The 24,395-nt window shown below is 32.6% G+C and overlaps 1 protein-coding gene across 1 annotated transcript in view; it reads right to left on the minus strand.

The window, feature by feature from the left end:
• Positions 1-24,395, minus strand: part of LOC306668686 (sorting nexin-13-like) — a 160,943-nt gene that overhangs the window by 50,114 nt on the left and 86,434 nt on the right. Inside the window, 11 exon segments of the mRNA XM_079152328.1 lie at positions 652-845; positions 1,926-2,025; positions 7,002-7,053; positions 7,055-7,085; positions 7,466-7,513; positions 7,516-7,603; positions 18,208-18,291; positions 22,443-22,484; positions 22,486-22,532; positions 23,752-23,853; positions 23,944-24,065. Coding sequence (XP_079008454.1) covers positions 652-845; positions 1,926-2,025; positions 7,002-7,053; positions 7,055-7,085; positions 7,466-7,513; positions 7,516-7,603; positions 18,208-18,291; positions 22,443-22,484; positions 22,486-22,532; positions 23,752-23,853; positions 23,944-24,065 — 910 coding nt within the window.

Genomic DNA, 24,395 nt, shown 5'->3' on the forward strand with positions numbered 1-24,395 from the left:
AGAAATTCCATGTACTCTTAAAAATAATGTGTACTTTGCTGTGAAGAAAAATGTTCTACATATCATAGTTCTAATTGCTTTATGCTTTTAACGGCTCATATTTTTAATGATTTTCCATCTAATTATTTTACCAATTACTGAAAACACAATATTAAAGTATATATTATTGTTGAAATACCTCTTTCTCCCTTAAATTCTATAAATTTTTGTTTAAAATATTTGGGAACTTTGTTAACATGTATAAATGTAACTATTTTATCATTCTGATTGTCACTTCCATCATTATAGGATGTTCTTTAACAATTTTTATCTTCAATTCTATTTTGTCTGATATTACTATAGCCATTCTCTCTCTCTTTCATTTGTGTATGTTTTATCTTTTTCTGTCCTTTACTGCGTATTTGAATCTAAAGTGTGTGTGACCTTCAATCTTGACTTTGTTATTTAGTGTGACCCTGGGCATGTTCATTTATTTTTCTAAACACCAGATTCTTCATTTAAACAATGAGAATAAAAATATACACGAAGATTTTTCTAAGATGAGACTTTCTCAGGCAATTGTATCTGGCATAAATAGTGCATATTTACAAGCATGACAAAAATTATTATTAATGATAATGTCAAAGAAGAAAACATTAAAGGTATTCATACCTTTTCAGACAAATACTGTTCATAAATTCCAACAGCAGCTGCTCTTAAAAGACCTTTGGTTTGGTTGGTTTGATGTTTTCCATCTTTCTGACGACTTAATAAAACCTCTAGCTGTTGTTGGGCTGTAACCCGATAGCCCTCCACTGTCATCCAGAAGAAAAGATGTGCCTGACCTCCAGTTTGCTGCATGTAATCTACCAAACAAAATGCATTAATGACATAGACATCAAACAATTTTGGGTCCAGGTAGCTGTATGATAAGTAAGTAAGAAGGATTATAGTTTCAACTATTTAAAAATGTTTTGCGAATCCTTAAGGTGAAAATACAAGTTATAAGTTAAATTACATACCAGTTATATAGGAAACAAAAGAAAGCACATATTATAAAGATTTTTAAATCTCATTTTTCATAATAAAATCTCTAGGGAATAAATTCTACCACATAAGCCTTCATCTGAAGTGAACCACTTCAACAACATTCAACATTTGTTCCGAATAAAGACCATTAGTCATAATATTAATTTTTTTATACTAGAATCTCCTAGGTTTATTTTAAAAGCAGTTTAACAAATACCCATTAGTTATGATAATCATTTATTTCCTTCACAATAAAATAAATCTCTATCTCCATGGTTTCTAAAGAAAAAGAGTTTGGAAAATAAATGATGGTACGCAGCACACTAGCCAAAATTTAATAACCTTTAAACTTAAAACAGTATAGTGGGTCTTAAAAAAATCATAATGAAATTACTATATGATCTAGCAATCCCACTTTCAGGTATATAACCAGAAAGTAAAATCTCCAAGGTTTATTTGTGTATCTATATTCACAGCAATATCATTTACACTAGGTAAAACACAAAGCAATCCAAGAGTCTCTTGATGGATGGATAGATAAGTAAAAATGTGGTGTCTGTGTAAGTGTTGGTACACATTCACACACACACACACACACACACACACACACACACTGGATTATTATTCAGCCTTAAAAAGGAAGAAAATTCTGATGCACGTTATAACATGAATGAACCTTCAAAAAATTAAGTCAATCCTTCTATTGGGTAAAGCTTTAGTTTTACAAGATAAAAAAATGTTCTGTAGACAGATGGAAGTGATGACTGTACATTATCAATGTTATATTTAAGATCACTGAACTGTATACTTAAAAATATTAAGATATGAAATTTTGTTAGGTACATTTTGCCAAAATAAAAAAAAAATCAGAAAAAAATTCAAAGGCTATATTATGTAAATAAAATGAATTGACCTACCCATAAAAAATTGTAGTGCAACATTGTCGACAAGAATGCTGTCCAAAGGGACTGTGCAAAGTTTCCCAAAGTTTGCTGCCAGTTTCACAGTATTTATTTCCTACAGACAAAGTGAATATAGGTTAGTATTTTATCAAATCACTCATGAGGGTAAAGATCTTTAGAAAAATAAGAAAATCTAACATTAAATTAAAATAGAATAAAAATAGTCTGCATTCCTTTTCATGTTGATTCCCAATAAAATACTCTGGTTAGTGAATATAAATTCCTAGTTGTTTTAAGAGGTACCTAGCAAATATTTATTAAAATATGATTAGCATTAATTTCATCCAATATAAAAATCAATCTAAATAATATTTTCAAGTATTCTCTACATATTTCAAATGAAAATGAACAATTCAGGAGTTAAAGGGGGAAAAGAATGTTTGAAATGCTTAATATATCTAAGAGTAAATAAACTGCAATACTTCCAATTTTTATTGAAGTTTGTTTGATTTTAATGTGAAAAAATACCTGTAATTGTCAGAGAAAATACATTTCTTTTCAGATTATGTAAGCAGTTTTTATTATTAAAAATTATATATACTGTTCACAGTCATAGATTGAAGTAATTACCTACATGCAAAAAGAGGGGGACAGTGGATCCAAAAGTTAAAGAGTATCTGCGTGCTAGACACTATGCTGATTACATTATACACATTACTTAATTTAAGATGCATAGGAATTCTATTGGGTATGTGTCCCCAACTTCATTGAACAGATAATAAAAATGAAGATTAGAAAGGTTATCTATGATGACAAAGTTGGTTAAGTATGAATCTGTTTTCAAATTTTGCAGCTTTTCCCCTAAAATTCATAACATCACTGCAAACTATCTTCACTGACTTCTACCACCAAATCCACATCTCACTATCCTTGACTGAAAAAAGATTTGATAGGGTGCCTTATTCATGGCAGATACTAGCAGTAGTATATGAAGAAGAAAAATTTGAAAAGAGAAAATAAAAAGCAACAGCAACGACAAATCTGCCTCTGTAATCAGTATTTCCCTTTATAGTGCTGCTGAATAACAGGTAATGGACTTGAAATGCATGGCATAGAGTAACAGCAGCAATGTCACACATAGGGCAGGGGAAGAGTATTCAGTATAACTTTATTTGTAATATTATAAGTAAAATTCTAAGTAAAATGGTTATAAATCTGTGGGGATTCTGAGATTACTTTCCAAAGGAAAATACTGGATGAACTGAGACAATAAAAGATAAAGCTTGATATTCAATACAGAATTGATTTCTACAGGCTTCTGAACAAAAATATCTAAATTTTAAGAGCATCCAATATGAAAAAGCATTAGGGCAAACAGACTCTAAATAATGATGCTGAAAGAACACAAACTCTAAGGTCTGGATAAGGTAACTATTTAAAGAAAACACAATCATTTTCTAATTTACATGGTTATATAAAGTAGCTTTAAATATAGTTAACAATACACATATGACAATGTCTTTTTGAATATCAAGGTTTGTATTTTCATTAGTAATGTTTCAGTATGTTAAATTCATCTAGCAAACTGAATTCAAGATTTTAAAAAAATTCTTCCATTCAGTATGGAATTTAAATACATTACCCAATTTTAATAGTAAGCCAAAACAAAATTTCCAAAATAGAAAACCAGAGCCAAAATGTTGACTACACTAAAAACTAATGGTACTAAAATATATATATTTTTTTTTTTTTCTTTGCTTAAACCGCCAAATCTCTATTCTTCTTTATAGTAAAATTCCTCTGAAGAGCTATTTACAAGCACTGTTTTTTAATTCTTTTCTTCCCATTCTTCCCTAGACAAACTCCAATCAGGTTTCTTCGCTACTTCACAAAACCTGTTCTCTTCAGATCAACAGTAATTTCCATAGTGGCAAGCCCAATGGCCAATTCTGTCTTCATTTTACTCAAAATTATCCTCCTTTGACACACTTGACCTCTCTTTTCTTTGTTAAACACTTCACACTTGTGGACTTTATAGATATCACATTCCCAGAGTGTCCTTCAATCTTATTGGCCATTTCTTTCTTTCTTCCACTGGATCCCTTAATTCATCTTCAACTCTATTGACTGAAGTGACTTAGGACCAAATCATTGGTATGCTCTTAGTTACACTCTTTTAGATAACCTTATCCAGTCTCAACATTAAACCAACATTTGATAAATTCTGAGGATTCAGAGTCACCTCTATCACTAAACTTTCCCTTGAACTCAAGATTACCAATTTGCATCTATAATTGATCTCTCAAAGGATGTCAAATTAAAATATCAAGAACTTGGTTCTCTTTTGCAAACCTCCTCCACCTTCAATTTGACATTTCAGTAAATAGCATATACTATTCCTGAAGTTGCTCAGAGCAAAAACCTTGGAATCATCCCTGAGTTTTTTTTTTAACCCCATATTTAGCTCATTAGCAAATCCTATGAGCACCATATTCAGTCCCTAATCATTTCTCATAACCTCCACAGACATCTCTCACTTGGTCTAAAGCAGCAGTCTTACTCATTCCATCCTTTACCCCCACCATCCCACCACATTGTTCTTCATAAAAAAATCAAAGAATTCACTTTATCTCATAAATCAGATCATGTCACTTGTCATGACAAATCTCCAACTGATTTCTATCACAATCAAATAAAATAAAATTTTAACTATAGCCCGTAAAACCATACACAATCTTGTCCCCAGGTTCTGAAACTTCATCATATAATCCTTATTCACCCACCTAATCACAACGACTATCTATAACTCACCAAAGACATTTCTATCTCAGGGCCCTTGCCCTTGCTTTCACTTCTGCTATAAAGACTTCAAAATTAAGCAAACAAAAACCACAAGACTAACTCTCATGTTTTTCAGATTTCTCTGTGCTCATGGGTGCAATCTCTCAGCATCTACCTAAAACACTCATTTTCTATACTACACTGCTACAAATGCTACATTTTTTTATAGCAGATATCATCATGATATCATATATCCATTTGCTTATCATTCATTTTCTGACTGTGCAATGAAAAGGTAGCTCCACAAAGAGTTGGTTTATTTGGTTCACCTAAAATGGTGCCTGATTCAAAAACTCAATAAATGTTGAATTTTGAATAAATTCTAAATAAGTAAATAAAATATCAAGGAATAAAATAAAATCTTTAATCCTTTGCATGTTTCAAGCTATTTTTTTAAATTTGTTTGGTCAATGAGTTTACTATCGTTACACAAAAAACTGTTGTTTTATTTAGCTCTCAGCAGCCTGTTCCTGAGCTGAGTGAGAAAGCCCACCTTCTTTTTAAGCTACCCAATCTTTCTTCTGGGCAAGCGTTGTTGGGGGATAGTTTCACCTCTTTTCAACTTCTCTCTTGGACTTCTTCTTTCACCTAGCACTCATGAGCTTTCTCACACATCCTTCCCATCATGTCTTGAACCACCACTGTAATTATTGTACTAGAGACGTGTATATTGTAAACATCTTCATCTTCTTCCATTTGGTAAGGCATATAATCTGCCCTGACCCATGATATGCTTCCCGATGTACTTCTGCACTGAGCTCAATGCTTTCAAGATTATAACTAGGAATCATTTTGGACTGTAAGAAATAGTGAAACCTCCATCCACAGCTTTCTTTAGAGTTTGAGCAGTGGATCTGGCAATAAATAGCAGGTGACGGTATAGGTTGATCATCAGTGCTTTTCTGCGCTGTAATCATCTGAATCTCCTCCATACAATGCTTTCCAATTAAATTCATCTCCAGTTACTTCCACTTGGTCTTCATAGGTCTTTCCCATGGCAACCTATTAAGAAGCCTATTGGCCAGCTTTAAGTCAGCTTAATACTCTGCAGCATAATTGGTTAGCCCTACTTCACACTATTTTGATAGTCAAATATATATGCTATACAGACTAGTATCCCCTTCCATACTGGCTTAAACAATCTGGCAAATGATAGCTATCATCCTGTATTTGAGTATATACTTGTTTTGCCCTAGATCCCAAGTGTTACCTGAATATAGTAATAAGTTTTACACTCTCTTCTAAATTTCCCTTGGCATATCTTAAAGCTTACTTTTGACACCTTTAGCAACCCTATCCTAAGGAACTGAGACTGGTGTCCACAGCTCAACAGAGACATGGAGGCCCAGCAGCACTATGGGGGAGAAAGCTCAAGTAGTGTTTTAACTAATTGGCTTTGCTTTGCTTTAATAAATACTTATCATACTATACTACACAAGAGAAAATTCTTGTGAAAGCACTGGTTAATATCCAACCCTTTTTACTCATATACATTGTTGTTGACTGCAAATTGGTGCAACTACAATGGAAAGCAGTATGGAGAGTCCTTAGAAAATGTGGAACGGAACCACCATTTGACCCAGTTATCCCACTCCTCAGTGTATACCCAAAGGATTTAAAATCAGCATACTACAGTGGCGAAGCCACATCAATGTTCACAGCAGCTCAACTCACAATAGCCAAGCTATGGAAAAATCTAGGTGCCCTTCAACAGATGAATGGATAAAGAAATATGTTATATATACGCAATGAATATTACTCAGTCATAAGAAGAATGAAATCATGGCATTTGCATGTAAATGGATGGAACTGGAGAGAATATGCTAAGTGAAATAAGCTAATCCCAAAAAACCAAAGGCTGAATTGTTCTCTCTGATATGTGGATGCTAACCTACAACAAGGGAAGATGGGAAGAGGAAGAATGTAAGTCCACTGGATTAGACAAAGGGGAACAAAGGGAAGGGAGGGAGAAGGGGAATAGGAAGGACAGTAGAATTCATTGGACATAACTTTCCTAGTCTTATATGTGAATACACGACCAGGGTAACTCTGCATCATGAGCTATCACAAGATTAGGATTCTAATTAGAATAAGTTATAGTGTATGTATGTATAATTTGCCAAAACACATTCTACTGTCATGTATAACTAAAAATAACAAATTAACAAACTGAACTTTGTCACTTATTAGCATTTTAATCATTAGAAAGCATTTATAACTAAATATTAATTCAAAAGTACTTATACTTACTTTGCCTGACTGCAACCGCTGTATTCTTGAGTCACATACTTTCTTACAAATATAAGCTATTTATTGATTTTAATGTGTTGATATCTAAAAGCAAACAAATTTATCATGAGCTAGAAAACGGTAATTAGTATTTATGAAATAATTTAAATATGCATGGGCTGTAATTTTAAAAAATAACCAATACAGTAAATTTTTATCTAGTAAAAGAAACAATCTGAAATTATGTACAGTGAAATTATGTCATTAAAATTTAACCATCCTATTATCCATTCTTTAGGCATAATTCCATTATCACAGTCACATATTCAAAAAATATGCTTTTACTCTAAACACAAGTTACATAATAAGACTTATTTAGTTAAGGTGAAAATAGCTAATAGCATAAAATAGCAGTCAGATAAATAAAGTTTTATTTAAAGATATAATATCCTTAAAGAAAGCATTTTTTTACTTAATGAACTTACCATCACCAGCTGTATCTAAAGATCTAAGATACTGTAATTCTTCTGCTGCTTGTCTCTAACTGCTTCCAATTCTCCAATATTGTCACTCAATTTAATAATGTTCATAAAGGCCTCATAGTTGCAATTTGAATCACGGATCTGAAAATAAAGTTTTTAAAACAGTTGGGAGGGGGTTCCATTTATTAAGGGATAAATTTAATCTTGAGTGCCTATTACATGCCAGGCACCAAATGCTATATACCCAGTGCTTATAACAAAAGGAAAAAAAAAAAGCACTATATTCATGGCACTTATATTCTAATGGGTCAGACTATAAACAAAACAGAATAAGTAAAAAATACAGCATGCTAGCAAGTACAAAGCACATTCATAATGTTTAATGATAGCAAAGAAGCCATAGTCACTGGAGCTAAATCAAAGAAGGGCTGAAGAGTAGAAGAGGACCTAGTTAGCAGTTATGGAGGTCAAATCTTATAGTATAATAAAGGGTTTTTGGCTTTTAATCTGAAGGAAATCAAATGTTATTAGAAGGTTTAAACAGAGGAGTAACATTCTATGGCGTGAAATATAATCACTATATAAAAGAGAATGAAGACTAAAGAGCATAAGAAAGATCAGATAATAATATAGATGAAACATGATAATAGTGTCTAGCAGAAGTGGGGATGTGATAAAAGTATATTTTAAATGTTTTTTGTTACATGTTTTGTGTAGGAAATGCTTTACGCAGACAGTATGAAAAGATTGGCTGGCAAATTTATCTGATTTAAGTGTGAACTAAGAATTATACCAAGATTTATGGCCTGAACAATGTTCAATCACATTAAACAAGATGAAGAAAACATAAAGAATAGAGAGGGTTTTGGAAGGAAGGCATTTAAAATCATACAAGTGAATGAGAATCATCAAGAGAATATATGAGGATTAAAAAGAGAGGAGTTCCAAGAACAGAGACCTACTTAGCAAACCTGCACAGCAGAAAAGACTGAGGAAGGCCAAACACAATGAACATATTATGTCTTAACAAGCCAAGTAAAGCAATGTTTTAGCAGGGCATGGTGGTGCATGCCTGCAGTCCCACCAATTCAGGAGGCCAAGGCAGGAGGATCGCACCACACCAGGCTGGGCAACTCAGTAAGACCCTGTCTCAAAAATAAAAAATAAAAAGGGCTTGGTGGTAAAAGCACTCCTGGGTTCAATCCTCAGTAATCTGGGGAAGAAAGTATTCTGAACCTATTTTGTTCCATCATCCCAGATTTGGAATACCTATAAAAACTTAAATATACTATATAATTATGCAATAATAATATTATTGTATTAGTTTATGTGTGTGTGTGTGTGTGTGTGCGTGCCCATGCGCACACACTCCAGATATGATTTCTAAGCTATTTTAATGCACCTGTGTCAATTTTGTGGAAATAGAGTTTAAAACTAGGGACATAAGGGGATAATAAGGAATGTCAAGAGAATAAAGTAAAAAAAATGGGGAATCTAAGAGTTGACCATTAAGTTTAACAATGGATATCATTCTCCTCAACCTAGAGAATTTTATTGGCAGGGTTCAAGAAAGAAAGAGAGTAGGGCACAGTGGCCCATGCCTATAATTCCAGCAACTCAGGAGGTTAAGGCAGGAGGCCCAAGTTCAAAGCTGGTTTCAACAACTTAGCAATACCGTAAGCAATTTAGGAAGATCCTGTTTCAAAACAAAACATAAAAAGGACTGGGGATGTGGCTCAGTGGTTAAGTGCCCTTGGGTTTAATCCCCAAAACGCTGGTGGAGAGGGAATAAAAGAAAGAAAGAAGAGAAAATGAAGACAGCCAACGAAGAGTGAAAATTTGATGATGGAGAAGAGTGAGAAACTGACAAAGCAATAAAACTGGAACTGTCCATAAGATGTCGGGTACAGTACAGAATGGAGTAGCCAGGCACAGTGGCACAGGTCTGTAATCCTAGCAACTCCAGAGGCTGAGACAGGAGGATTCCAAGTTCAAAGCCAGCTTCAACAACTGAGCAAAGCCCTAAGCAACTCAGCAAGACCCTGTCTCAAAATAAAACATTAAAAAGGAATGGGGATGTACCTAAGCAGTAAAGCACCCTGAGTTCAATGCCCAGTAACCCCCATCTCCCCAAAAAAGGAGTTGCCTCATCTAGGATGCTTGCATATGTCATCAACAATCACAGGAGAAAATGTAACTTAAAGAAAGTTCTCTTGATTACCTCAATTTTTCAACTAAGTACTAATAAGCAAGGTAATGAGCTAATAAAGACTGAGGATGTAGAAAGGTGTTACATTAAAGTAGAGGATGTATACAGAGCTCTTCAGGAAAGTGAGACAGAAAACAGGAAATTATGACTGCAAGACAAGGGAAAACTTCAAATCAGTGCTCATGAATTTTTTTTTTTTTTTTAATTGTTGAAGGATATTTATTTCTTGATTTATATGTGGTGCTGAGGTTCGAACCCAGGGCCTCACACGTGCCGGGCAAGTGCTCTACCACTGAGCCACCACCCCTGCCCAGTGCTCATGAATTTTAAATGAAGTCAGTATAGATTTCTCCCCCCTATAACCATATGTTAAATTTAACCAGGGCTATAGTATCACCTCATTAATGACTAATCACTACAAATGTAGACAAAAGTTTAACTAAGCAAAACAGGGAAAATGGGAAAAGGTAGTACACTTTTAGGATACTGACCATTCTAAACAAAAAGTCAAAGAAATAGAGACTGTAAAATTACAAACTATGAGAAAAGATACATATAGGGGATCAATGATACGGAAGTTGACTTTTCATTAGAAATGATGGATACAAGAATTACACATTTTTTCAATTAAAAATTTTAAAAAGTACTAAAATGAAACTGTTGACCAAAGGACTCAATTTTTCCCAAAGCCATTTTTTGAAGAGCTTACTTTCCCACTGGGTAGTCTTGAAATCACATGAAAGATTACTTGATCATATAAAGGAGCATTTATTTCTGGGTTCTGTATTGTGTTCCACTGGGTCTACATGTCTGTCTTTATGCTAATAACACACTAATTTCAATTACTGTAGCTTTCTAATAAGTTTTGAAATGAAGAACAATGAGGTCTCCTGGTATTTATTTCTCATGATTATTTTGGCTATTCAGGTTTGAGATTCCATAGAGATTTTTGGATAGTTTTCTTATTTCTGCAAAAAATATTGGAATTTTGATAGGAATTACTCTGAATCTACAGACTGCTTTGGGTAGTACTGACATCTTTACAACATTACATCTTCCAAAACATGAACATGGGATGACTTTTCACTTATTTGTGTCATCTTTGATTTCTTTCAACACTATTTTGTGGTTTTCAGTGTACATGTCTTCCCTCATTTTGGAACTTCTTTGGCTGAATCCCATGAGTTCTTGTAAACTGTAAGATTGTGAAATATATATTTGATCTTTGTTCCAGTTCCCTGACATGCAACTAACATATTCCTTGAAATCTCAGGAGTGGCAGTAGTGTCTTATCTCCTACACAACAGCTCAAGATGAAATTTCAGTTTCAACCCTCTGGTTCCAGAGAGGGAAGAGAGTCTGAAGATTGAGCTGATAAATCAATGATTAATAATTTAATCAAACATGCTTCCATAAAAATCCAAAAGGTTTGAACTTCAAATACTTGAACATTTATAGGTTCCTGGAGGGTGGCATGACCAGAAAAAGCATGGAAGGAAGCTCTGCATCTTTTCTCCTATACCTTACTCTGTGTATCTCTTCTATCTAAATTTTCACGTTATCATTGTAATATCCTTTGTAATAGGTGGGTAAATATAAGTATTTCCTTAAATTCTACAAGCTGCTCTAGCAAACTAATTGGCCCAGAAAGGTGATCATAGAAACCCCAGCGTATACAAGATAGCCAGAAGTTCCAAAACCCACTTGGGACTGGCATTTCAAGGGGATAGAGTGCTGTTGGAGTGAGCACTCATCAACCTGTGGGAACTGATGCTACTTCTAGGTAGATAGTGTCAGAATTGAATTGAATTATCAGATACCCAGCTGGTGACCTCTGAAGAAATGATTGCTTGGTTCATGAGCATTCTGTGTTATAAAAGTATGGGAGGACAAACTGAACTTGTTCTTCCTGTAACTTCAAAGTTGTATTTAAATTCTCTTTCATATCAAATTACTTACTAACCTCTGTTCTACTCTTTGACCCATTGCTTTTTTAACAGTGTGCAGTCATATTTCCATATATTTGTGAATTTTTCAGTTTTCCATTTTCTGGTGACTTCGTTTCATTACACCATAGCTAAAAAGATTTGATTTTAGTATTTTTAAATTTGGTAAACTGGGGCTGGGGATATAGCTCAGTTGGTAGAGTGCTTGCCTTGCAAGCACAAGGCCCTGGATTCAATCCCCAGCACCACCAAAAAAAAAAAAAAAAAAAAAAAAAAAAAAAAAAAAAGTAAATTTGGTAAACTGTTTTGTTAACATACTCTATCTTGTGCAATGTTACATGTACACATGAGAAGTATGTTTGTGCTACTATTGTTGGATGGAGCACTCTTTATGTCTGCTAGATCAAACTGGTTTAGAGAGTTATTCATATCCTCTGTTATCTTATTGGTCTTCTATCTGATTGATGTGTATTTTATATGAAGCAGGGATGAAAGGGTCCTATTATTACTAGGCTAAAGTTTATACTCTCTTCAATTCTGTCAATGTTGGCTTTGTATATTTGGGTGCTCTGTTGTTGGGTTATAAATATAAATATTTATAACTTATATCTTCATGGTGAATTGAACTGTTTATATTACATCATGTTATTGGTCAGTTTTTAAGTTAAAACGTAATTTGTGCAATATAAGCATGGCCACTTCCACTCTTGTTTATTTCTATGAAATATTTCATTTTTTTGCTTTCAGCCTGTGTATAATATTATATCTAAAGTGAGTCCTTTGTACAGAGAACGCTGTTAGAGCTTTTTCCATTCAGTCATTCTGTGTCTTTTATTGGGGAGCTTAATCCACTTCTACTTAGAGTAATTACTAGTAAGGAAAGGGCTTACTATTTTGTTGTTTTCTCTATTTCTATATTGTGTGCTGTTGTTTTGTCCCTCTTTTCCTCTCTTGATGCCTTCCTTTTGGTGCAATGCATTGATTTATTACCCTCCTTTAGCATATTCTATAGGTATTTTCTTGGTGATATCATGGGTCTTACATAAAGCATCCTAAAATTATAACAATCTATTTTAAATTAATAACAATTTCAATCACATGCAGAACTTTTACTAACTTCATATGCCCCTCCACTGTGTTACTGATCTCACAAATTAGATCTTTTCAGATTTCATGTCCATTGATAAAGTTTGAGGGTTGTAGTTACATGTTATGCTTTTGTTCTTTAATTCTGTAACTGGATTAAAACAATGTATGCTCTATCATCACAATATAATAAAGTATTTCTACATATTTGCTTTTACAAAACAGCTTTGTATTTTTATATGCTTTCTTGCTGTTCTCTTGCATTCTTTCGTTTCAATCTGATGGACTCCTTTCAGTGATTCTTGTAAGGCAAGTCTATAGTGACTCCCTTAGCTTTTGTTTACTTGTCCTTCAAAAATGAAGGACAGTTACAGTATTCTCTGGCACCGTTTTTTTTTTTTTTTTTCTTTCTTAAATTCTATCAGTATTTTCTGGTCTGTAATGTTTCTGATAAAAAAAAAATCTGATATCTTATGGGTGCTCTCTGATACGAGTCCCTTTGTCTTGCTACTTTAAAGATCCTGTCTTTGACCTTCTCACAATTCAATTTTATTTAAGGCTTCTCTGTGTGAGTGAGTCTCTTTAGATTCAACCTAAACTTGAATTTGGAAGTCCACTTTCTTCCTCAAATTTAGGATTATTTTTTGCCAATTTTCCCTTCAAATAATGTGTTAATTCTCCTCTAGCTTATTCTGAAAATCCCAAAACACATAAATGACTTATTTCACAGTGTCCTATAAGTCCTTTAAGCTTTCTTCACTTTTCTTCATTCTTTTCCATTGTTTTTTGCTGATTCAATAATTTCAAATAACTTGTCTTCAAGTTCACTAATTCACTCTGCTAAATCAAGTTTGCTTTTGATCTAGTGAATCTGATTCAATTATTGTATTTTTTCAGCTCTACTTTTTTTAACACTTCTATAACTCTTTTAATATAAAAGCAAATTATTTTCCAGAAAAAAGATTGAACCAATTTACAATGCAAACAGCAATATATAGCTATTTTTCCTCAGCATTACTGGTCAAACTTTATTATTCTCATTGGATTTACATTCTAATAGGTTGTTTTTAATTTGCATTTCTCTAAATGGTACCTGGTAAAACAATAGATCCCCAACAAATATTCCCTAAATGAATGAATTTCTATTGGGCCTATTTATTTTCTTTTTTTAAAATTATTTATTATTTTTAAAAATTTTTCACAAACTGCAGTTTGATTCATTGTTCACAAATGGGGTACTATTTCTTTTTTATTATTTATATTTCTTTGTTGATATTCTGTCTATCTGTGCTCTCTTACAGCACACTGAGTTTCTTTAAGGTGATTATTTTTAACCTTTGTTGGGTGACCCATAGATCTCTTGTTTCTTTAGGGTCCAGTCCTGGATATTTATTTGGCTATTTTATTACATCCATGTGTCCCTGTTTCTTTGTGTGTTCCTTACTTTTTGTTGTGATTTTTACATTTGAAAAAACAGACACCTCTTCTAGATTTTACAGATTACCTTCACACAGAGGAAGACCTTCATTAATCAGTCCAGCTACAGATTCTGGGAATCTCTTAAACTTCTGGGATTCTATGTGTAATTCCCTACTTAATTTCACAGTTTCTTTTGCAAGAGTTTATAGTCTTTGCTCCTTCTAGTGTCTTGTATGCTGCAGTAAAAATTCTCTCATGCTACTTCAATGTGATAAGCTCTCCTGTGTTCTTGGTAGCCCCAGGCATCCAAGATATGCTAGTTTCAACAGTGTTCCAATTAAAATGAGAAAGAAATCAGCACCTCAGGACTCACCCTGAAAACCCATAGTACTGAGATACATGTTGTCCTCTTCTCTTTCCTTCTCAAGGAAGTCTCAGGAGCCAGGTGCTTAAATCCAATCACAGTGATTTCTGTCACTGTCTGCTATACCGCAAGTCCTCTGGCCCTATCACAAGCTGTTAAGCTATTTTCTGTTCTCTGTGGCCCTAGGTATCCAAAATATGCTGGCTCCCCAACAGCAGTCCAAGTCAGGAGAGAAACACATTCTTTGGGAAGCCCCTGAAAAGCCAGAATATTGGTCATATGTTCCATTCTTTCCTTTCCCTCCCAGTGGAGAAGCAGAAAGCTGAGTTTTTCTTTCTGATCACAAATAGAGCCACACTGGGGGATGAGCTCACATAGCTGAAATGAAACAGCTTTACTTACTTGTTTCAGTGCAGCTATTCTTGGCTTCAAGCTCACCTGGGGTATATAGACTTCCTAACTGGTGTCTGTAGTTCTCATTAAGGTTCTGTGGACCATACATTTTTGTTAAGTTGGTATTTCTGTGGAGGAATAAAATCTCGGGTTTCCTCTTCTACCATCCTGCTGATATCAATCCCATTAGCAACTGCTTACATAGTTAAACATAAATCCTATGTCCCAGTAACTCCATTCCTAATGACTTACTCAAAAGGATATGAAAACATGTATTAATGGAAAGATTATACAAAAATACTTAAGATACCGTGCTTATTTTTGTTTTGATTGCTTTTGTTTTTACAATAGGCACAAATAAGGAAATCTCAAAGATATATCAGTAAAAGACTAGGTAAGAATTTATAGTATATTCATAAAATGTAATACTCTGAACACTAAAAAAGAATGAACATATGGAAACTCTCACCAGTGTGTTAAGTATAAGAAGCCAGATACAAAGGATTAGAGACTGCAATATTCCATTTATATAAGTTTATGAATAGGCAAAACTAATTTATGGTGATTGAGAATTAGGGGTTGTGTTTGAGGGAATAAGGGGATGGACTTGCTAGAAGTCAGTAAGAGAACTTTTTGGGAGGATGGAAAATCTGTTTTATGATTCATGATACCTACATGAGTGTATCTATTTATCAAAATTCACTAAATTATAAAATTAAGACCCAAACATTTCACTTTATATATAAAGTTTGATTCATTAACAAAAGAAGACAAAGGAAAAAGAACATTTGAAAAATAAAGTAAAAGAACATTAAAGATCTGACTTTAGAGAATGCATTTAAGAAACAAGTGTCTTTTATTCATCTTCTTTAGTTATATATCAACATTAGCCAGTTAGGTCTGCTCTCCTCCAGTCAGAAACAAGACCTAACTTGTTTGTCTCTATAAAACATATATATTTAGATAAAAATAATGCAAATGTGGCTGTATTATTTTTTTAAAAATTACTTTAAAATCACGCCCAACCTATGACACTAGTACTTTCTACATATAAGATAATGTTAACATAGTTGTAAGATTTTCCTTTCAAATTCAGGGCTGGGGTTGTAGTGCAGTGGTAGAACACTTGCTTCATGTGTGGGAGGCAGTGAGTTTGATCCGTAGCACCACATAAAAATAAAGGTATTGTGTCTGTATACAAATAAATTAAAATAAGAATGAACCAATCAAGTACATCACACTAATATGAAAATGTAGTTGAAGAAGTAAGAGCTGAGTTAACATTTATATTTATAATACCTATGCCTAAGAAGTTTTCACATAAACGTCAAAAGAGTGTAAATAAGACAACAAAGGAGGCTAAAGATCCCTTTTTGGTAAATTCTTCTCTTTAAATATATTTTCTGATAATCTACTGAAAAGTACAATAGTGATCGTGTTCCCTTTATTACTTGACACAAAAGCCAAAGTATCATACAATAGGCAAATCATGGGAGAAAAAGTTAAAATTGCAGTGATTTGAAATATTTTTGGAGTATGTCCTGAGGCTTCTGCAAAATGTTTTTTCCATATAATCAACCACAGAGTTAATACATGCTTAGCAAAAAAGACCATCTTCAGTGGCTTGGGAGGCTGACACAGGAGGACCACAAGTTCAAAGCCAGCCTCAACAAAAGGGAGGCACTAAGCAATCCAGTGAGACCCTATCTCTAAAGAAAACACAAAATAGGACTGGGGATGTGACTCAGTGGTGGAGTGCCCCTAAATTCAATCCCCAGTACTGAAAAAAGAAAAAAAAGGAGAAAGAATCCAACTTTAGTTAACTGTTTCACATAAAAGATATCATCAGTATCTTTTCATGTTCATAAAGATACAATTCTATCATTTTAATGGCTGCATAGTATTTGATTATATCAATATGATATAATTTATTCAACTAATCTCATTTGGGATATTTCAGTTACTTCCAAAATTTTATGACTACGTACAATATTACTATAAATGGCTTTGAATAAAGATTCCTGCAGATTTATTTTCACTTTTGTGTAAGCTCTTATGTAGAATACCAAAGAAAATACATCATTTAAAAATTTTAACTATGTAGAAATGCATATTTTTAAAGCTTTTGGTAGAACTTAATACTAAATAGTTGACAATTAAAAAGAAAGATTAACTTTTATCACCTCCAGGAAAAAAATGCTGGGTACAAAATAAGGTAGTTTTTTATGCATAGTCTGGTAGGAGAGACAAATGTGGTGGCAACAACAATAATAAAGCAATGGCAAGTTTGAAAATGTCTAAGGAAATCAAGGAACAATTAGTGACTCTTTCCTAAGAAAAGTAGATGGGGTTAAAAGGAGATTAATGCAGAGAAGAAATCCTGGGTTTAAGAAAATGAATCACAGATCTAAGAGTATATACCAAAGTATTCCCAGCAGCTAGCCCATTTACAACTCTTCCTTGACCACATACTGAGGAAAAGTAAATATAATCAAAAAAGAAAAAAAAATAGATCTCATAAATTGAATAATTCCTATTTGGTATGCTTGACAGAGTAGAAGTCTGAGTTATCCACTTGAGGCACATGAAGTAACTAAGGAAAACAGACCTAAAATACAGATCTTCTGATTCTCATTCTAGTGTTCTCATTCATACTTTCTATTACATGATAGAAAATGTGAAGTACACAATATTTAAGTAGTTCAGATGCTGAGTTGTATTTAAAAACAAACACAGGTTTAGTATTCCTAACCCAAAAATTTAAAATTCACAACGTTTTGAGTACTGACATGATGCCACTAGTAGAAAATTTCAAATATAACTTCATATGACAGTTCACAGTCACAACACAAGAATGCTAAGAATACTGCATAAAATGACCTTTAAACCATGTATAAGGTGTATATGAAACATAAATGAATTTCATGTTTGGGTCCCATTCCCAAGATATTTCATTATGAATACAAAAATATTCTAAAATCTGAAACATTTCTTGGTCCCAAGTATTTTGGATAAGGGATTCTCTATCTGTAGTAGTTGTTAAAAATACTCATGGTTTGTATATATAGGCAATATATGGCAAGATCCCATTTTTAAATAAGTAGTAGCAGCACCATAATAGTAAGGAAAATAATCAATAAACTTCTTAAAAAGAAAATGACCAACACATTTAACAACAACAACAAAATAACAGAAATATAGGAATTACTTTAGAAACATTTTTAATCCCTTCAATAAATTATTGCTTAATTACCCTCATATACAAACAGTAGTTTTACATTTAAAAAACTGTTTCGAAAACAGAGTAACAATTTTAAGAGGTACTTACCATCCATATGACATACTGATTAATATAATCAGGATCACTGAGTTGATTTATTAATGGAAGAAGAATTCCTCGTGCAAGGATTTCCTTAAAAATAATTTTTAAAGACAAATTTAATGTATATTTCTCAAAAATGTGAATTTCCTGACAATGTTGTTATATAACCTACGCATGAATCACATGAAAGTAAAAACATAATAATGAAATGTTTTAAAATTGTGATCGCCCACAACCTCAGTTAAAATAAATGAGACAAAGCTGCCTATCAATTTGGACACATCTCCACAATGACAACTGGAGATGAATGAACAAAAACAAAAAGATACATCTGGTACATTAGTATTTATGTCAATTTTTAAAAGGCAAAACATGAGGAAAAAGTCTTTGTGGATTCATACATCTATATTAAAAGTATAAAACAGAATGAAAAGATATACAATAATTTTAGAATCACGTTTACTTCAAGGGAGAAAACCAAGCAACTATAATAATTTATGTTCTAACCTATTTAAATTCTGCCTTTCCTTTAAAGCTTTACCAATTATTCTACAAAATAATCCCTGATTATTTCAGTTGAATACTTTTTCCCTTACATACTTAAAATACACACCCACCCAGTATTTATAGGATGTACCACTTAATATTTTCTGTGTTATTGTATACCTTATATTTCTCTAATAGATTACTACTATCTAGGAATCCTCTGTATATGAATAGAATTGGTTAGTTAAGCTGCTAACTTATCTTTGAAAATAAATTTACCACTTCTCCAGTCTTTTCAAGGTCATTATAGGCATTTGATAAATAAGTAGAAATAAAAAATTAATAATTTAGAACTAATTCTATAAATACAATGTTTTCACCTGGTATTAACCATCATTCCCTAATGCCTATAATATCTAAATTTATGAAATATAATTTCTTGAGAATTGGAGGGGCTAAATAACAACAAGTTTAACAAGTATTTAACTTTCCAAAGTAAAAAACCAATTTATTCATTTTTACCAAATCACTAATGTGTCTGGGCCGTTTTTTTAGCATATGTTCACAGAAGGTGGTGTTTATTTTTCCTTAAAGAAATATTTTACGTAAATCTACTTTTGTAAACTGTGTAAGTCTCTGATAACTATTACCACATAATGAAGTAATATTTCTGATAGGCCAGTTATTTTTAGAAATGCATTGAGATACTTTACAGTGCCAAATTTCAAGGAATTGTTTTTTTCAAGGTTAGTTTTAGTTCTAACTTCTTAAATAGCATGTTTATTTACTTAATTTCTTCCTTCTAATCTTATCTCTGGCTAAAAGTGCTCAAATTTAAAATGTACTTTGTAAGAAGAAAATGTATACATAAAAAATGCTTTTCCAAAATTTCTTTTTAAAATGAGAAAAAAAAAAAAACACATTGGAAAGAATTTTGAGTAAGTTTTGTATTTAGTAGATAAAGAAATTAGTTAATCTGTCTTAGAAAACTATTTTGGTCCCTGAATTTGCCTCATAAAATGGTCTGGCTGTTCAGGGGCTAATCATATGATGCAATAATTCCTCTATAGATCCTAGTGAAAGCTCTAAATATTCCAAAGTAAGTTGCCATTTCCATTTAAATCCTACTTTAAGACCCTCAAATTCTAGAAGATAGCACCAGCTGTCAATATGGGGGCCTGAAAAATCACTGAAGCCATGAATCTTTAAATGAAAAAAGTGCAGTAACAGAAAGAACGTAGAGGCAATTAAAGAGCAATTACTTCAGTCAAATACTGTGTTGTACAGTCTATACAAAAGACCCTTTTAAAAGAAAGAACTTTTGTCTGTTATTTAATCTAAACAAAAATGTCTTTTGGGAAAACGTGGAGTATAATGACTATTGACAAAATTACTGACAAAAGAAAACTGATAAGGACTATCATCTGAAAAGGAAAAGTGATTTACTGAATGCAGGGCCTTAAATATCCTTAATTAGATTTAAGCATAAAGAAATGAAAAAATGGCCTAAAGGAGGAATCCTTAGCAAAATACATTTTCTCATTATAATCCTCCTTATTTTAAACAATAACCTCATGTAACAAGCCAGATCTTCATTCATAGTCCTTAGGAGTCAGTTTATTTTTCAAGTCTCTGTAGTAGCAATGTGCACCACAGCCATCAAGAGGGCAACTGGGTTTCCTGTCGCATTATAAGTGACTTCTCTGATTTAATGCCTGTTATGTACCATTGTACTATGTTAATCACTATGTATACAATGATGATATATACAGATAAGGTCCCTGTCCTCAAGGAATTTATAATTGATTTGAGAAAAAAATATAAATTAAGTAAACATAACAAATGAATTATTACTTTAAAATATGGTAAATCCTATGAAGGAAAACAACTGGGTACAGTCAATAGTAGTAAGGAATTACAGGGGAACTTAAGATTGGGTGGTCAGGGAAGGATCTCTGAGGAAGTGACATTAAATAAGGTATCAAAAATGAACACTACTTAGCCAACAGACTAACAATAATCAATCTGAGCAAAGACAAAAAGCATATGAGACAGCTCTCTGATAACTAGAAAAGAAATTAGCCTTTTGGGGAAGAAAGTCAATGCGACTGGAGTGCAATGACTACTGATGAAGACATTATCCTTGACCAAATTTTACAAGGCTCCTCTGTTCCCGTTTCTAAATTAGGCCTCAACCTTTGGTCTTCCATGTTGATTCATTATTGTATCACACAATTTTAGCAAGAATCCTGTCAAATATATTTAGCCAGAACTCTCCCACCCTCAATAGCTGCTCAAATTCTTCATCCCTGGTCTTGATATTTCATCATCCTACCTACCATTAGCAAGAATCCTATTAAAAGTCCCATTAAACACAGTCTCCTACCCATACTACTCTAAGTCTCTTATCCATTCGTCCCCACTCTGCTGCTGGGATAACAAATCCCTACTTGTTTTATTCAGAATTGAGTCCAGTTCTATACCAAAGTCTTTCTTCTCCTATTCAAATAGTTCCATTTTTACCACACTTCACTGTCTAGCATTTGTTTTCTCTAAAATTGCATTGCATGGAGGCTAGAGAGTAAACAAATGTTATCACACAAGGCCTTATAAGCCTTTAAGAAAGACTCAGGATTTAGAAAATTTGCTCAATGGTAATAGTATTTACTGGGATGTAGAAAAGCACTTACTGGATGTAAATGGCAAAAAGGATATAGAGACAAGTATGAGATTTCCATTTTGGAAATGTAAGTTTCAAAAGCCTGAGTTATTCCAGAGGACATTTTAGGTGGGCAGCATGTCAGAGTACCCTGGGGTTCAAAAGGGAAGTCCAGACTAAAGATATTATAAAGCCAAAGAATGAATGAGCAAAAGAGGGCCTAGGACTGGAGAACTTTAACATTTAATAAAAGTTAAGTAGACGATAAGTTCAGATATGTGGTAAATGTAAATCTAATAACAGACATGCCAAATATTTATCAACTTTGATGTGACTACTCCCCAAAATTAGCCTTAACCATGTAGTTAATCTATCACACTCTTCCATCAAAACTTAGTACTTTCTACTCATTTCACATAAAATGTCATTAAAATACCTGATGAGTACACTGAATTCAAGCTACAGGATGTTAGGAAATTGGGATTGCAATAACATACAGGCATAAAAACATGCTTTAGGAATTGATATCAGATTCACAAGAGGAAAGACTAACAAGATTATGATTTTCAGGAAAACTTAAAACTTCAATTTTACTCATTCAACTAGGATAAGGACCTAAATAGGTAGCACTTAATCATAGTCAAAAGAAAAAGCCAAATGTTATTTCTTTATGTTTGCACATAGAGTTTTACTCCAAAGATTTTCACTAAGGGAACAGAATTCCTACTGTCCTCATCTTTAATGAAAATTAAAATCTTAGCTGTTCAGTTTTATTGGAAGTTTCCATCCAGAAATATTATTTTTATGTAGCCCATCTTAGGTAAAGCTATACAATATTGAAAAATTTTTAAGAATGTACCTTTGTTATAACCAAAAATCCAAGCACCTAAGTTAGGAAGTTAACAAAATATTGGTCAGGGAATTCTGGAGAACTGGGAAAAGGTTCCTAAGACCCTTGGAGGGAATCTAAGTCAAAACCTTTTCTGGGTCTTCAATAATTTTTTTAAGAGCTCAACTGGGTCCTGAGACCAAAAATTTTGAGATCTACTGTTCTAAGTTTCTTTACATTCATTATTTGGTATGAGTTTACGCTTACCCTGACAAAGTATCGCATGATCTTGTTCTGGAAATCTCCAGGGAGGTAGCAATAAATATAATAAGACCTCACACAAATCTCTTAGGAATCCTAAAAATAGAAAAGGTAGCTATAATAACATTAGAAAACCTAAAATCTCCAACTGCTCTTAATATAGACATAAAAAAAGGTAAAAATATGCAATTCCCTAGCTATACTGACTTACTATTTTAATAATTAGTACACATCAGCATTCGTTAAAATTTACTTCACTGTTCTTCAAATACTATTCAGTAGTGAAACTAAAATTTCTTCTAATTCTGCTCAAGTTTTAGACAGTTTATTGAATCACATGAGAAACTTCAATTATTTAATTTTTCTCCAAAAGATTTTTAGATGTACCCTGTATTCTTCACTTTTACTACACAATTGATTATCTTTGAAACTTTGTTATTGTGCATTTAAATAGACACCTGTAACTCTTTCAGAAAAAAAACCTCCACTATCTTGGCAGGTGATAGCACAGGAAGAGTACATTTCTTCTAATTCTACTGATTTAAGTGAGCTCAATTAATAAAGTATTGTACATCATTATACCTACTTCTTAGATTTAGCTATTATTTCATATTATTGTAATGAACTTGCAAGTAAAAGCTAAATTACATAATAGATGTAAAAGGGGAAGACGAAAAGGAAGGAAAGGAAAAAAGATTAGCACGTTTTCAAATATAAGAAAATAATTTATTATTTATCAGGAAAAAAACTATAAATGTTTTTTCTATGGTTGTTCCTATGCTGATACTCCTGGGAATGAAATTCAATGGCTAATATTGTTAATTTTTAAATGTGCTAATTAGCAAATATTTAATCGTAAAACTCAAAAAAACCCTACAATTACTCTGGACTAATCTGCCACAGAGAAAAGACATGTCCTTTTGAAATTATAAATTTCATATGAAATCATTCATAATGATTTCATTCATACATAATGATTTTGTTTACAATTATAAGTATTTCCTTAGAAAATATTTTAGGATAATAGGTATGATCTTGAAGTAGAATAATGAATCCAAGGTAAAAAGAATATATTATGGTTTATAAGATAAAACATTTAATTTTAAATATTTGTGCTGCTATATTTAAAGACACATAAATTTTTAAACATAGCCTCTAAAAATGAAAAAAGAATTTGGAAACTATTTGTAAGAGTTAAAATGAACAGTGTCTTCACTATTCTACTTGTGTAAGAATAATTTCACCCTTAAATTTGTTCTGATAATTTGTCTTTAAACAGTTACTGTTCTCTAAAGAATTATATTAAAAGGAAAACCTTCTTCATCTTTGGGAGAAGTGCACACTAAGTCACGGCAAACTTCCTTCTCCATTTCAACTTCAACTTCAAAGAAGGTATCTATAAGATCTTCTGCTGTACCTGGAAGAAGGGAACAATTAAAAATATACAAGGTGAAAAGGAAAACAGATTTTTTTAAATCCTAATTTTCAAATGGAACAAAAACATTACCTTTTACTTGATCATCTTTCTCTGTTATTCTCTGTTGAGCCTTTCTGAATACTCGTAGGTGCGTGCCAAAATCATCTACAATGCGTGTAGTAAAATAAGGTTGCCAGTCTATTTCTTTTGACCTTATAGAAAACACATTATATAAAAGCAATATATAAATGCTTTACCAAAAAAAAAAAAAATACGCTCATTTTAATGACTGACACACACATCATTATCACAGACTTCAAATTTAAAGTGAGATTTTGTTTTAATATTTTTCATCTTAGTTTCCATTTTACAAGACCCACAGTATATCAAATCTACTTCTTAAGTCTTCTAACAATATTATTTGAACCATTTTATGTGCCAAAGCTTAAAAATACTATCTACTTTGTAAAAACATGAAAATAAATTTTCTTCCTAGTTAAATCTAAAATGAGTTTGACAAGTGTATCACACAATTTCTTAAC

Source organism: Sciurus vulgaris (assembly GCF_902686455.1).
Source record: "Sciurus vulgaris genome assembly, chromosome: 8".
In the NCBI taxonomy this organism is placed as follows: Eukaryota; Metazoa; Chordata; class Mammalia; order Rodentia; family Sciuridae; genus Sciurus; species Sciurus vulgaris.